The sequence below is a fragment of the Schistocerca americana genome, chromosome 4 (genome assembly GCF_021461395.2).
Source record: "Schistocerca americana isolate TAMUIC-IGC-003095 chromosome 4, iqSchAmer2.1, whole genome shotgun sequence".
Classification (NCBI taxonomy): domain Eukaryota; kingdom Metazoa; phylum Arthropoda; class Insecta; order Orthoptera; family Acrididae; genus Schistocerca; species Schistocerca americana.
The window spans coordinates 109,935,964-109,952,989 of NC_060122.1; the positions used below are offsets into that span (position 1 = coordinate 109,935,964).

Here is a 17,026-nt window from a genome sequence, read left to right on the forward strand (position 1 = left end):
TGTAAAAATTGTAAATAGCCTTTCACTCTCTGTATTTTACCCCTGCCACATTCAGAATTTGAAAGAGCGTATTCCAGTCAACACTGTCAAAAGCTTTCTCTAGGTCTACAAATGCTAGAAACATAGGTTTGCCTTTCCTTAATCTAGCTTCTAAGATAAGTCGTAGGGTCAGTATTGCCTCACGTGTCCCAACATTTCTACGGAATCCAAACTGATCTTCCTCGAGGTCGGCTTCTACTAGTTTTTCCATTCGTCTGTAAAGAATCCGCGTTAGTATTTTGCAGCCGTGACTTATTAAACTGATAGTTTGGTAATTTTCACATTTGTCAACAGCTGCTTTCTTTGGGATTGGAATAATTATATTCTTCTTGAAGTCTGAGGGTATTTCGCCTGTTTCATACATCTTGCTCACCAGATGGTAGAGTTTTGTCAGGACTGGCTCTCCCAAGGCTGTCAGTAGTTCTAATGGAATGTTGTCTACTCCTGGGGCCTTGTTTCGATTCAGGTCTTTCAGTGCTCTGTCAAACTCTTCACGCAGTATTATATCTCCCATTTCATCTTCATCTACATCCTCTTCCATTTCCATAATATTGTACTCAAGTACATCGCCCTTGTATAGACCCTCTATATACTCCTTCCACCTTTCTGCTTTCCCCTCTTTGCTTAGAACTGGGTTTCCATCTATGCTTCTGATATTCATACAAGTGGTTCTCTTTTCTCTGAATGTCTCTTTAATTTTTCTGTAGGCTGTATCGATCTTACCCCTAGTGAGATAAGCCTATACATCCTTACATTTGTCCTCTAGCCATGCCTGCTTAGCCATTTTGCACTACCTGTCGATCTCATTTTTGAGACGTTTGTATTCCTTTTTGCCTGCTTCATTTACTGCATTTTTATATTTTCTCCTTTCATCAATTAAATTCAGTATTTCTTCTGTCACCCAAGGATTTCTACTATCCCTCGTCTTTTTACCTACTTGATCCTCTGCTGCCTTCACTACTTCATCCCTCAAAGCTACCCATTCTTCTTCTACTGTATTTCTTTCCCCCATTCCTGTCAATTGTTCCCTTATGCTCTCCCTGAAACACTGTACAACTTCTGGTTTAGTCAGTTTATACAGGTCCCATCTCCTTAAATTCCCACCTTCTTGCAGTTTCTTCAGTTTTAATCTACAGGTCATAACCAATAGATTGTGGTCAGAATCCACATCTGCCCCTGGAAATGTCTTAAAATTTAAAACCTGGTTCCTAAATCTCTGTCTTACCATTATATAATCTATCTCAAACCTGTCAGTGTCTCCAGGCTTCTGCCATGCATACAACCTTCTTTCATGATTCTTGAACCAAGTGTTAGCTATGATTAAGTTATGCTCTGCGCAAAATTCTACCAGGCGGCTTCCTCTTTCATTTCTTACCCCCAATACATATTCACCTACTACGTTTCCTTCTCTCCCTTTTCCTACTGCCGAATTCCAGTCACCCATGACTATTAAATTTTCGTCTCGCTTCGCAATCTGAATAATTTCTTTTATTTAATCATACATTTCATCAATTTCTTCATCATCTGCAGAGCTAGTTGACATATAAACTTGTACTACTGTAGTAGGTGTGGGCTTCGTATCTATCTTGGCCACAATAATGCGTTCACTATGCTGTTTATAGTAGCTAAACCACATTCCTATTTTCCTATTCATTATTAAACCTACTCCTGCATTACCCCTATTTGATTTTGTGTTTATAACCCTGTAGTCACCTGACCAGAAGTCTTGTTCCTCCTTCCACCGAACTTCACTAATACCCACTATATCTAACTTTAACCTATCCATTTCCCTTTTTAAATTTTCTAACCTACCTGCCCGATTAAGGGATCTGACATTCCACGCTCCGATCCGTAGAGCACCAGTTTTCTTTCTCGTGATAAAAATGACCTCCTGAGTAGTGCTTGCCCGGAGGTGCGAATGGGGGACTATTTTACCTCTGGAATATTTTACCCGAGAGGACACCATCATCATTAAACCTTACAGTAAAGCTGCGTACCCTCGGGAAATATTATGGAAACTTCCATTTGTTTTCAGCCGTTCGCAGTACGAGCACAGCAAGGCCATTTTGGTTAGTGTTACAAGGCCAGATCAGTCAATCATCCAGACCGTTGCCCCGGCAACTACTGAAAAGGCTGCTGCCCCTCTTCAGGAACCACATGTTTGTCTGGCCTTTCAACAGACACACCTCCATTGTGGTTGCACCTACGGTACGGCTATCTGTATTGCTGATATTATAGATATATAATTCAGCCCACAGGATGTAACTCATTTAACAGATCCTTGAGTGTCTTGAATCTGTGACTGGTGTGATTAATTGAGGCAATAGCAAGGATCTGAAGACAAGATATGTGTCTCATCATAACTGTGGATTTAGTCAACACAAAAGTATAATGGATATTCTCACTGAACTGAAGTAATAGCTGGTACAACACAGGCAGTGTGCATCAAAATCAGGCTTCATTTTAAAATTCTGATATGGCGTGTTCTAAAAAGAACCAAGTGACATATTACTTTCTTCTGCTTGTATCTGACAAGTGACCACACCAATAAAGCAGAAAAATTTGAGTGTGTACAGATATGAATGCAGTTGTTGATTTGGAACAAGAGGGATAACATTCTTGACATTATAAACCATTTACATTTAGTCAGACTTCTTGACAATGATTGTAACTTATCAATAGGTACTTATTAACTACGTCATTTTATTAGTTATTTGTTTAGAGACTTTTACAGGAAATTTCAGCGTGTAAATCTGTCCACTAGGCGCTTAAAGTATGAGTAAAATTATACATCCTTGTTGTGCATGGTCATGCATGATGACACACTTATCAGTACCAGCATGTATTCTAAGGGTCTAGCCCTGCTGAGTATAGTGAATTCTATTCAATCTCCTCTTCACATTTGCAATGAGCATATGATAGCATGGGAAACATCCTGGAGAGTGTGTGCATCTAACCAGCCTGGTCATGGCACAAGCTAAAATATTAAGCCAAGATGTTTCTAACACAAATAAAATTAATAAAATAAAATAGTATGCAGCAAAGATAAAGAGTGACATGACCAGTTACAAACTTATAGTTAATTATTTCATTTAGGATTTTGTTGTTCTTCAAACTGAATTACATCGAAAGTTGGTCAACAACAAAACTCAATATGCAAACTAAAAGTGCTAAAACATGCAGAGAGCTTTAAAGTTGGAAATAATTAATGTTAGGTTGGACAACAACAAGCATATTGAAAAGAAATATAACATTCTTCCCTTGTAGTTTCAAAATGAATCAGGAAGATGTATAAAAATTTCTAAAACTTTGCCAATTTTTATATAACTACCTAAAATAGAAAACTACCTTTTCATTAACTTTGAAGCCATAGTTAAAACCTTCTCCAGTTTCTGGAACTTCCAGCATGTCGTACCAGACTTGAGCAGGTCCAAATCTCCAGTCTGCAACTCTGGGCCCCATGTTGTTGTTATCACCATCATCTTGTTTCACCCCCTGTGATTTGTCTTCTGCAGGGCATAACAGTTTTTCCTGTTGAAGATAAAGATGCATTCCTAATTTGTTTATATTCATATATATATCTAAAAACAAAGATGATGTGACTTACCGAACGAAAGCACTGGCAGGTCGAAAGACACACAAACAAACACAAATACACACACAAAATTCAAGCTTTCGCAACAAACTGTTGCCTCATCAGGAAAGAGGGAAGGAGAGGGGAAGACGAAAGGAAGTGGGTTTTAAGGGAGAGGGTAAGGAGTCATTCCAATCCCGGGAGCGGAAAGACTTACCTTAGGGGGAAAAAAGGACAGGTATACACTCGCACACATGCACATATCCATCCACACATACAGACACAAGCAGACTTGTGTCTGTATGTGTGGATGGATATGTGCATGTGTGCGAGTGTATACCTGTCCTTTTTTCCCCCTAAGGTAAGTCTTTCCGCTCCCGGGATTGGAATGACTCCTTACCCTCTCCCTTAAAACCCACTTCCTTTCGTCTTCCCCTCTCCTTCCCTCTTTCCTGATGAGGCAACAGTTTGTTGCGAAAGCTTGAATTTTGTGTGTATGTTTGTGTTTGTTTGTGTGTCTATCGACCTGCCAGCGCTTTTGTTCGGTAAGTCACCTCATCTTTGTTTTTTATATATAATTTTTCCCACGTGGAATGTTTCCTTCCATTATATATATATATATATATATATATATATATATATATATATAATTTTTTTTTTTTTATAGACACACAAACAAACACACACACAAAATTAGCTTTCGCAACCAACGGTTGCTTCATCAGGAAAGAGGGAAGGAGAGGGAAAGACGAAAGGATGTGGGTTTTAAGGGAGAGGGTAAGGAGTCATTCCAATCCCAAGAGCGGAAAGACTTACCTTAGGGGTGAACAATCCATTGCCCTCACCCACCTAATCCTTCACCTACACATTAACTCAGCCAATGAACACACCCGTCAACTCCTATCCTTCATAAAAGTCCTCAATCTTTCCTCTCCCACATCCACACCGGCTGTTCAGAGCATCCTCCTACAGGCCAACCGCAAATTAGAACAGCATGCCACCCTCCACCTCAAAAAACTATCCAATCTCCTGGTTTCCCACCTCCGGAAAGGCAACTCACTCACCCTTCACAACCTTTCCAGCAAACCTCAACCTCCTCTCATTGCACACAGACCAAGTCTCTCCCATCTACTCAATCTCCCACTTCCAGCTCCACTCCCCTCAAAACCTCAAAATTCCAATCAACACAATCTGGAACCACAACACCCTAATTCAGTAGTTAACCTTTCTTCCAAACCTCTCTCCCAATCCGAAACCTCTGTCCTATCCAAAGGCCTCACCTTCAGCCCCACTCCCAGATTCAACCAAACAGCCCTCATCAAAGATTTACTGTCCTACACTCGTAGTCTCTGCTGGAAATATCACTTTGCCATGAAGAAAAATGATCCTAATCCTATTCCTAATGATCCAACTCCCCAAGACACTATCCAAATTGAACCCTGCCTGGAACAGTTCCGTCCTCCGTCACAGCGGGACCCACCTCCTCTTCCTCAAAATCACCCTCTCCAAACCTTCCAGGAATTTCTGACTTCCAGCCTTGCCTCTCAATCCTCCTTAAAAAACCTTAATCCTACTCCCAACATCACCACTGCTGAAGCCCAGGCTATCCGTGATCTGAAGGCTGACCGATCCATCGTCATTCTTCCGGCGGACAAGAGTCCCACGACCGTGGTACTTGATCGTCGGAAGTATATGGCTGAGAGACTGCGTCAGCTTTCAGACAACACTACATACAAAGTTTGCCAAGGTAATCCCATTCCTGATGTCCAGGCGGAGCTTCAAGGAATCCTCAGAACCTTAGGCCCCCTACAAAACCTTTCACCTGACTCCATCAGCCTCCTGACCCCACCGACAACCCGCACCCCTACCTTCTACCTTCTTCCTAAAATTCACAAACCCAATCATCCCGGCCGCCCCATTGTAGCTAGTTACCAAGCCCCTACAGAACGTATCTCTGCCTACGTAGATCAACACCTTCAACCCATTACATGCAGTCTCCCATCCTTCATCAAAGACACCAACCACTTTCTCGAACGCCTGGAATCCTTACCCAATCTGTTACCCCTGGAAACCATCCTTGTAACCATTGATGCCACTTCCTTATACACAAATATCCCGCATGTCCAGGGCCTCGCTGCGATGGAGCACTTCCTTTCACGCCGATCACCTGCCACCCTACCTAAAATCTCTTTCCTCATTACCTTAGCCAGCTTCATCCTGACCCACAACTTCTTCACTTTCGAAGGCCAGACATACCAACAATTAAAGGGAACAACCATGGGTACCAGGATGGCCCCCTCGTACGCCAACCTATTTATGGGTCGCTTAGAGAAAGCCTTCTTGGTCACCCAGGCCTGCCAACCCAAAGTTTGGTACAGATTTATTGATGACATCTTCATGATCTGGACTCACAGTGAAGAAGAACTCCAGAATTTCCTCTCCAACCTCAACTCCTTTGGTTCCATCAGATTCACCTGGTCCTACTCCAAATCCCATGCCACTTTCCTTGACGTTGACCTCCATCTGTCCAATGGCCAGCTTCACACGTCCGTCCACATCAAACCCACCAACAATCAACAGTACCTCCATTATGACAGCTGCCACCCATTCCACATCAAACGGTCCCTTCCCTACAGCCTAGGTCTTCGTGGCAAACGAATCTGCTCCAGTCCGGAATCCCTGAACCATTACACCAACAACCTGAAAACAGCTTTCGCACCCCGCAACTACCCTCCCGACCTGGTACAGAAGCAAATAACCAGAGCCACTTCCTCATCCCCTCAAACCCAGAATCTCCCACAGAAGAACCACAAAAGTGCCCCACTTGTGACAGGCTACTTTCCGGGACTGGATCAGACTCTGAATGTGGCTCTCCAGCAGGGATACGACTTCCTCAAATCCTGCCCTGAAATGAGATCCATCCTTCATGAAATCCTCCCCACTCCACCAAGAGTGTCTTTCCGCCGTCCACCTAACCTTCGTAACCTCTTAGTTCATCCCTATGAAATCCCCAAACCACCTTCCCTACCCTCTGGCTCCTACCCTTGTAACTGCGCCCGGTGTAAAACCTGTCCCATGCAACCTCCCACCACCACCTACTCCAGTCCTGTAACCCGGAAGGTGTACACGATCAAAGGCAGAGCCACGTGTGAAAGCACCCACATGATTTACCAGCTGACCTGCCTACACTGTGATGCATTCTATGTGGGAATGACCAGCAACAAACTGTCCATTTGCATGAATGGACACACGCAGACAGCGTTTGTTGGTAATGAGGATCACCCTGTGGCTAAACATGCCTTGGTGCACGGCCAGCACATCTTGGCACAGTGTTACACCGTCCAGGTTATCTGGATACTTCCCACTAACACCAACCGGTCAGAACTCCGGAGATGGGAACTTGCCCTTCAGTATATCCTCTCTTCTCGTTATCCGCCAGGGCTCAACCTCCGCTAATTTCAAGTTGCCGCTGCTCATACCTCACCTGTCTTTCAACAACATCTTTGCCTCTTTACTTCCACCTCGACTGACATCTCTGCCCAAACTCTTTGCCTTTACAAATGTCTGCTTGTGTCTGTGTATGTGCGGATGGATATGTGTGTGTGTGTGCGCGCGAGTGTATACCTGTCCTTTTTTCCCCCCTAAGGTAAGTCTTTCCGCTCCCGGGATTGGAATGACTCCTTACCCTCTCCCTTAAAACCCACATCCTTTTGTCTTTCCCTCTCCTTCCCTGTTCCAGGATTTTGTGTGTATGTATGTGTTTGTTTGTGTTTCTATCGACCTGCCAGCGCTTTCGTATGGTAAGTCACATCATCTTTGTTTTTAAATATATTTTTCCCACGTGGAATGTTTCCCTATATATATATAAAGCTTCTGTTTGTTCTTGTTATTCTTCTTCTTCTTCTTTATTTTTTTAATTCCATATGGCTAGATAGGAATTACAGAATTTTGTTCTCACCTCATCATCAGACTCACACATCTCCGGAGGTGGAGGTGGACCATAATTAAATGTCCATCCCCTTTTCCTTTCATGTATATTATCCTGATCTGATCCTGAATCAGAATTATCTTGTTGCAACTGCTGTTTCCTACGTTTGCGCCGCTTCCGAACACCACGCCAAATCTGAGGCAGGCTGCTTGGCTTTCCTGGTCCAAAGAGGCGAGAAAATCGTAGAACCTGGCAAAAGAGTTAATTTCAGTTTTTAATTAAGACTCAGTTTTTACTATTTGGGGTTGTTAGTACAATATCTTCTCATAATATAGTTAACACTATCACAATTAAACAAAGTTTGAACGTATTCACACACTACACAATCCCACATGTTGCTCATGGTGTCAACGAATCTTTAACAATCTGCGTATTTTCAAAAATTTCCAATAATAAACAACAGAACATCAATAAGTATTTCAGTAAAATCAATTTAACATTATATGTATATCTGGTTAATCTACTAAAATTCTACTGGTTGACTTAATGCAATACATACTTCAAAAGTCAGCAATTACCTTGTAGTCTATAGAGCTGAACAAATGAAATTCTAAGGGAGATAAGGGGGAGAGAAGAAGAAAACAGAAGTAAAAATTGTTAAAACTGAGATTAACTGAGGCGTATGTGGAGTGAGAAAATAGCTAAGATTTCAGAACACTAAAAATTAATTGCTGGAAATTGACAGAGAACAAATGAGACAGACTTGAGAGAAATTGTGCTTTTTGTTCTAATGCCATGCTATACACATACTTGAAGACAATATTACGAAAAAAGGACACAGAAACAATGAAGATGCAATGAGAGATATGATACTGTGAGAAGAATTTGAAACAGCACTGAAAGCACTAAGTCAAGAAAATAAATGCACCCAGAGTAGACAATATTCCCTCAGAATCATTGAGAGCCTTTGGAATACATATCACAACAGAACTATTCTAAATGGAATGCAATACGCTCAGGTTTCAAGAAGAATGTGATAATTCCAATTCAACATAAGGCAGGTGCCGAGAGGTGTAAATATAACCAAGCCACCTTTCAGTAATTTATGGTTACAAAATATTGACAGAAATTAAGAAAAAAACTGGTACAAGATCAATTTTTGTTCCAGAAAAATGCAGGAATGCTCCAATAATACTGACGCTAGTAATTATCTTAAAAGATAGGATTTAAAAAAGGCAAACCCACATTTACATAATTCATGGATTTACAGAAAGCATTTGACAACGTTGATTGGAATAAACATTTTGAAATCCTGAAGGTCACAGGGATAAAATACAGAAAGTGAAAGACTATCTACAACTTGTACAGAAACCAAACTACAATTGCACCAGTCACAGGACATGCAAGGCATGCAGTAGTTGAGAAGGGAGTGAGACCAGGTTGAAGCCTACCCCTAATGTTATTCAAGTGGTACATTGAGTAAGCACTCAAGAAAACTAAGAAGAAATCTGAAAAGAGAAAAAATAAAAACTTCTCCTGATGAGACTGTGATTCTGTCACAAATGGCAAAGGACTAGGAAGAGAAGGTAAACAGAATGGATAGTGCCTGGAAAAGAGGTTATAAGATCAAAATCAATGTAAGTAAAACAAGAGTAATGAGGTGTAGTTGAATCATATCAGGTGGCACTGAGAGAAGTACATTACAAAAGAGACACTAAAAGCAGTTGATAAATTTTGCTGTTTGAGCAGTAAAATAGTTGATGATGGCTGAAGTAGAGATGATATAAAAAGAAGACAACAACAGCAAAAAAAGCCTTGATGAAAAAGAGTAATTTGTTAAGATCAAATACAACTTCAAACGTTTGGAAGTCTTTTGTGGAGGTTATTTTCTGTAATGAGAAGGTACTGAATTGAACTGGGAAGAAAATAAAATATACAAATTGATTAAAAATGATATCAGCTGATACGAAATATCTTGATGCATCAAGAAATAATCACTTGGTAATGGAGGGAAGCATAGGTGGTGAAAATTGTACAGGAAGACCTCGGCATGAATAACGTAAGCAAAGCAGGTTCAAATGGATGAAGGCTGTAATACTTATGCAAAAAAAAAGCTAGACAAATGTGCAGCTGACTCCTGTATACAAGAAAAGTAAAAGAATTGACCCACAAAATTAGGACCAAAATCCTTAATATCGGTTTACTGCAGAATTCTTGAACATATTCTCAGTTCAAATGGTTCAAATGGCTCTGAGCACTATGGGACTCAACTGCTGAGGTCATTAGTCCCCTAGAACTTAGAACTAGTTAAACCTAACTAACCTAAGGACATCACAAACATCCATGCCCGAGGCAGGATTCGAACCTGCGACTGTAGCGGTCTTGCGGTTCCAGACTGCAGCGCCTTTAACCGCACGGCCACTTCGGCCGGCTCAGTTCAAATATAACAAATTTTCTTGAGAAGGAAAAGCTTCTGTCCAAAAATCAGCACAGATTTAGAAAGCATCACTCATGTAAAACTCAGCTTGCCCTCTTCTCATATGACGTTATGCAAACCATGGGTGAAAGGCAACAGGTAGATTCCATATTCCTATTCCATTTCCACAAAGTGCTTGACATGGTGCCCCACAGCAGACTGATAACAAAGGCATGAGTATACAGAATAGGTTCATAGATATGTGAGTGCCTCCAAGACTTCTTAAGTAATAGAACCCTGTATGTTGTCCTCAAAGACTAGATTTGTTAATGCGTCATTTACCTTGTAAATCTAGGCATCTCTTTTGCCTGGACCATCTGCATTGTTTGCTTTGCTTTCTTTTAGGGTGCAAAAACCAGTGTCATATGCGTCCATGTCAGAACTGGAGAACACGAAGACAAAGAGAGGAGTTAAAAATGACTACACATTAATCCCAATCGACGGAAGGGAAGGCAGCTAAAAACAGGGACATAGAGAAAGATCTATACAATATGCCATAGAGAACGGGAGGTCCTGAGATAAAATTAAATGTCCTTTACCATATTGCTACAATGGATAAAAAGTAAAATGCGGTCGATAACTCAGACAGCAAACACAAACGAGAATGTGCCGGAAATGGCAGACCGTCAAAGGTTGAGCGCAATGAGCACAAAGTGGTGGGAGACCACCACTTCGCAAATGGTGATGGCTAAAACAACAGCGCCCTATTTACAACCTTGCTAAAATGATCTCGTCACGGCAAGACGAGGGAGAGGCCTAATAACAAGGAGCTTCTTCCCATGAAGGGAGGACCAATGGTAAGGCCAACGTGACACCAACTCCCAACAGACAGCAACACAGAGATCATCAGAGGTAATGTAAGAACTAGCAGACTGAGGTAGGAGGACTGCAATCTGGCAGCAGCCTTATTTCCTGTCAGACCGAAGTGACCAGGAACACACATTAACATCACAGTAGCTCCATCAATAGTGAGCAAGTGACAGCTTTCCTGGACCCATTGCACTAAGGAATGGGCAGTGTACAGCACATAGTGGCTTTGGAGGGCACAGAGAGTCAGAGCAGATGATGCAATTGAAAAGCCAGTGGAACCAAATGTACTGTGTGGCCTGATACAGGGCAAAGAGCTCTACTGTAAATACTGAGCAGTGTTCTGGAAGCTGATACGAGAAACGTCTGTACCAATGACAAAGGCACACCAAACATCATGATCAGTCCGGGAGCCCTCAGTGTACACAAAGGTACTAACATGAAGTTCCGTGCGAAGGTCGTGAAACTGAAAGCGAAAGAGCAAGGCTGGAGTAGTGTTGGTAGGAAGCAACCGAAGGCCTAGGTGAACACAGGTCGCCGCATGAAGTTAAGGTGGTGAAGGGGTCGCATATATCAGGAAAGTGGCAGGTAGCATGAAGCTAAGCTGCCGGAATAAGAACCGAAAGCAAACTCCAGGAGGTAACGGAGAAGAGGAAGGCACCCCATACTGGCGATCAAAGGAGTCATTGAAAGAGGAGGCATAGGATGGGTGGCCATGCATGGCAGACAAATGGCATGCCTATCTGCTGAGGAGAAAGTCACAGCTGTAAGACAGTGGTAGTTCGGCAGATGATGCATACAGACTCTCAACCTGCCTGGTGTAAAAGGTGTCAGTGGCCAAACAAATGCCACAATGGTGGATAGTGCTGAGACAGCATAAGAGGGAAGGACGTGCAGACGAATAAACAAATCACCCATAGTCGAGTTTCGAACGGACAATGGACCAGTACAAACAGAGGAGGGTGGTTTGATCTGCTCCTCAGGATGTACCACTGAGGACACATAGGATATTGAGGGACCCCATACAGTGGGCTGCCACTTAAGACACATAGGAGGACCAACAAAGTTTCCTATCGAGCTTGAGCCCCAGGAATTTCATAGTTTCAACGAATGGAAGACCAACAAGCCCAAGGTGTAAAGACGATGGAAGAAACCAATTATGCCACCAGAAATTCACAAAAACGGTTTTGTTAGTGGAAAAACGAAAGCCATGGTCAACTGGTAAAGATGATCAAGACATCGCTGAAGGTGCCGCTCAATGACACAAGTCCATGGAGGACTACAATAAATGGCAAAATTGTCAACTAAAAGGGGTCCCGGTGGGAAAAAGGCGATTATATGGTTAGTGATGATGGCGAAGAGGATGACTTTCAGGACGGAACCCTGAGGCACACCTTTTTCCAACAAGGCAGAACCCACATGTACCTTGAAAACTCGGTCTTTTAAAGGGGCATGTGGCCACAAAAGACCCACGTGTAGAGAGTATGGAAGATAACACTCCCCCAGCAGGTGTTGTAGGTTTCCTCCAAATCGAAAAACATGGTCAGTCTGGGATTTCAGCAGAAAACAATTCATGACATGGGTGGACAAAGTGACGAGGTGGTCAACTGCAGAATGGCACGCTCGAAATCCATGCTTTACAGTGGTTAGTAAATCGTGACAATCGAGCGACCACACCAGCCAGGCATTAATCATACATTCCATCACCATGCAAACATAGTTGGTGAGAGAAATGGGGCGGTAGCTAGAAGGAAGGTGACTGTCCTTACAGGGCTTAGGTAAGGGAATTACAGTGGCTTCAGACAGCGTCTGGGAAACCTGCCCTGATGCGGTTGTACGTATGAAGCAGAAAGTGCTTATCCACAAAAGAAATATGTTGAAACATCTGAATGAGAATATTGTTTGGCCCTGGAGCAGAGGATTGGGATGAAGTTTGTTTGTTTTGTTTTAGGGCACGAAAACAATGGGGATCATACGTGCCCAAGTCAAAACTATAGAACAAGAAGACAGAGAGGAGTTGAAAAATGACTATACATCAATCCCAATTGACATAAGAAAAGACAGTTACAAGACAGGGACGTGGAGAAAGGGATAGAAAAGACACCATACAGAAACTGAGGTCCAAAACTAAAAATTAAATGGCCTTCTCCATATTGCTTTGACGGATAAAAAATAAAACGCGGTCAACAGCCTGCACATCCATTTGCTAAAACGACTGATGACTCAGATGGCAAACACAAATGGGAACGTAAACGGTTAAAAAATGCGCATTCCATCAGGAAATGGCGGACAGTTAAAACTTGGGTGCAATGTGTACAAAGTGGTGCTGGGAGTGCCACTTATCAAATCACAATGGCTAAAAAGGCAGTGCCCAATAGGTAATCTAATTAAAGTAATCTCTTCCCGGTGGGAGGGCCGAGAAGAGGTCGTCCAAGCCGCTGGAAACGGCTTAATAATCCAGAGCTTATTCCCACAACGGGAGGACTACTGGTGACGCCAAAGGGACACCACCTCCCGACAGATGGCATGGCAGCACAGAGATCATTGGAGGGAACACAGGAACTTGTGGGCTGAGGTACAAGGACTGCATCCTTGGCAGCAGCCTCGTTCCCTGGAAGACAGACATGACCTGAAACCCACGTAAACATCACAGTGGCTCCACCAAGAGTGAGCAAGTTTTCCTGGACCTTTTGCACTAATGTATGGAAGGTGTACAGCACACACACACTTTGGAGGGTGCCAAGAGAGTCTGAGCGAGGATACAATTGAAAAGGCTGTGTTGCCGGATGTACTACATGGCGTGACACAGAGTGAAGAAATTGGCTGTAAATTCTGAGCAGTGTGCCAGAAGCTAATATTGAGAGATGTGGGTGCCAGAGACGAAGGCACACCCAGCAGTACGGTCAGTCTGAGAGCCATTAGTGTACACAAAGGTACCATCACAAAGTTCAATGCGAAGGTCGTGAAACTGAAGGCAATAGAGCGAGTCTGGAGTAGTGCCCTTCGGAAGCGAATAAAGGCCAAGGTTAACACAGGCCCCTTCATGAAGCCAATATGGTGAAGGGTTTACACCCACCAGGAAAGTTGCAGGTAGAGTGAAGTTAAGCCACTGGAGTAAGTGCCGAAAGCAAACTCCAGGTGGTAACATAGAAGAGGGACGCACCCCATACTGGCAATCAAACGAATCATCGAAGGAAGAGGCATAGGATGGGTGGCAACGCATAACAGACAAACGGCAAGCATAGTTGCTGAGGAGAAAGTCACGGCTGTAGGACAGTGGTAGTTCAGCAGCTTCAGCATAAAGACTCTCGACCGGGCTAATGCAAAAGGCGGCAGTGGCCAAACAGATGCCATGATGGTGGAGAGTGTTGAGACGGCGTAAGAAGGACAGACATACAGATGCATAAACAAAGCACCCTTAGTCTAGTTTCAAATGGACAAGGAACCAGTACAAAAGATGAGGGTGGTTCAATCTGCACCTCAGGAAGAACGATTGAGGACATTGAGGGACCATGTACAGTGGGCTGCCAGGTAAGATACATGGGAGGACCAAGAGAGTTTCCTATCAAGCATGAGCCCCAGGAATTTCAATGTTTCAATGAACGGAAGAGCAATAGGTCCACGATGTAAAGATGGCGAGAGAAACCAATTGCGCTGCCAGAAAGTCATACAGACATTTTTGTCAGTGGAAAAACGAAAGTCATTGTTAATGCTTCACAAGTAAAGATGATCAGGACATTGCTGAAGACGCTGCTCAGTGACGCAAGTCCGTGGAGAATTGCAATAGATGGCAAAATCATCAACAAAAAGGGAGCCAGAGATGCCTGGCAGTAGACAGGTCACGAAAGGCTTAATGGCGATAGCAAAGAGGATGACGCTCAGGACAGAACCCTGAGGCACACTGGTTTCCTGGACAAAGGTGTCCGGCAAGGCAGAACATATACACACCTTGAAAATTTGATCTTTCAAAAATTCCTGAAGGTAACAGGGCAGGCGGCCATGGAATCCCAAGTGTAAAGAGCATGGAGGATACCAGTTCCCCAGCAAGTGTCGTAGGCCTTTCTCAAATCAAAAAACACAGCCACAGCCTGGGATTTCTGCAGAAAACCACTCATGATATGGGTGGACAAAGTAACAAGATGGTCAACTGTAGAATGGCACACCCGAAATCTACACTGTGCAGTCATAAATTGGAAGACTCAGGCCACCATACCAGCCGGGCACGAATCATATGTTCCATCATCTTGCAAACACAGCTGGTAAGAGAAATGGGGTGGTAACTAGAAGGAAAGTGATTGCCCTTACCGGGCTTAGGTGCAGGTATGACAGTGGTGCCACGCCAGCATCTGGGAAACGTGCCCTATGCCCAGATGCGGTTGTACGTATGAAGCAGAAAGTGCTTGCCCACAAAATAAATGTGCTGCAACATCTGAATGAGAACATCATCTGGCCCTGGGGCAGAGTATTGGGATGAAGTGAGAGTGTGACGTAGCTCCCTCATAGTAAAGGCGGTATTGTAGTACTCATGATTCTGAGAAAAGAAGGGTGTTTCCCAAGCCTCCTCCACTTGTTTCTAATTGAGGAAGGCAGGGTGATAGTGGGAGGAGCTTGAAATGTTTGTAAAATGGCAGCTCTAGGTGTTGGAGATGGCAATAGGATCCACTATGACATCGGCTGCTACTGTCAGGCAGGAAACTGGGGAATGGATCTCAGTCTCAGAGAGCCATTGGAGGTTGTCCCACACAAGGGAGGAGGGAGTGGAACTGTTAAAAGAACAGTAAATGAAATCCAGCTAGCTTTTTTGCTATCCCGAAGAATGCGAAGACATTGTGCATGCAACTGTTTATAATGAATGCTGTCTCCATCGTAGGAAGACTGTTAAAAATGCAGAGAGCACACCTCCATGTGCGAATTGCATCATGGCATGTATGAGTCCATCAATGGACCAGGACATGGCGTGGTAAAGAGAAAGTGCGAGGAATGCAATGTTCTGCAGAAGTAAGGATAACATTTGTAGGAGTCAGCAGTCGGATGGCACATGGGAAATGGTCGCTTGATTACATGTCAGAGAGAACGGACCACTCGAGACAATGGGTGAGCTGGGCAGTGCAGAAGGATAGGTCCAAATGGGAATATGTGTGCATGGAGGCTAAAATGAACGAGGGTGCTCCAGTGTTAAGGCAGAGGAGGTTAAGTTGACTGAGAAGGTCAGGCAAGAGGTCACCGCTCGGACAGGTTCTGGGAGAGTCCCAAAGGGAATGGTGCACATTAAAGTCACTGAGCAGCTGAAAGGGGTGAGGTAGCTTCCCAATAAGCTGGAGGAAGTCTGTCCTGGTGACATTGAATGATGGAGGTATGTAAATGGTACAAAGGGAAAAGGTCAAGTGAGGAAGGAAAAGAAGAACTGCAACACCTTGGAGATGGGTTGACTATTAACATTATCCCGTGTCAGCAGCATGACTCCCCCATGGGATGGAATGCCGTCATAATGGATAATGGACTGGGAAGAAATGCAAGAGCTCAAAGCGGTTGTGAGAACACAATTTTGTTTCCTGGAGGTAGAGAATAAATGGACGCTGCAGTTATAAGAGCAGCTGTAAATCCTCTTTGTTTGATCGAAGGACACGAATGCCACAAACATTCCATTGAAAGAGAGTGATAATGAGGAATGGGGAGGAGAGAAAAATGATGGGGTGTCACCTCAGAAGCTGTCAAGTGCCAGCTTTCAAAGACTCACTGCTACAGTGCACAGAGGCTGGAGGATCTTGCTTCATGAGATCTTCAGAGGCATCGACGTTCTCCCTCCATCAATCTGCCGAGTCCAGGGCAGAAAAATGGTTGGCTTTGCACACCAGTGATGCGGTGGTCGGCCGGGTGAGGGTGTTACGTGGCGACATTGTCAAAGAGGATCTCTGAGTCAGCGAAAGAAAAGACCATTTGCCTATGTTTGACTTCCTGGAGCCTTCCCAATTAGTGGAGGAAGTCTCAGATGTTTGTTGGCTGGAGGAACATAGGAAGCCTTCATGGGAATAGTCCTTCTGTCCTTTTTGGTCTACCAATTGTGTAGCATGTGATTTCGTCCCTTGAGGTGAGAATTTGATGGGCTTGTTGCACAACTGGATGAGGAGATGGTGATACTATTATGACACTGGATGAAATAACAACTGCAGTGCTGAATTTGAGGTCACATGTTTGCATGACC

The 17,026-nt window shown here is 43.5% G+C and overlaps 1 protein-coding gene across 1 annotated transcript in view; it reads right to left on the reverse strand.

Annotated features, from left to right (window-relative positions):
- Positions 1–17,026, reverse strand: part of LOC124612622 (transcription initiation factor TFIID subunit 1) — a 226,135-nt gene that overhangs the window by 184,646 nt on the left and 24,463 nt on the right. Inside the window, exons 3-4 of the mRNA XM_047140920.1 lie at positions 7,572–7,790; positions 3,388–3,570 (exon numbers count right to left, since the gene is read on the reverse strand). Of these exons, the coding sequence (XP_046996876.1) occupies positions 3,388–3,570; positions 7,572–7,790 (402 nt within the window). The remainder of the gene's footprint in view (positions 1–3,387; positions 3,571–7,571; positions 7,791–17,026) is intronic.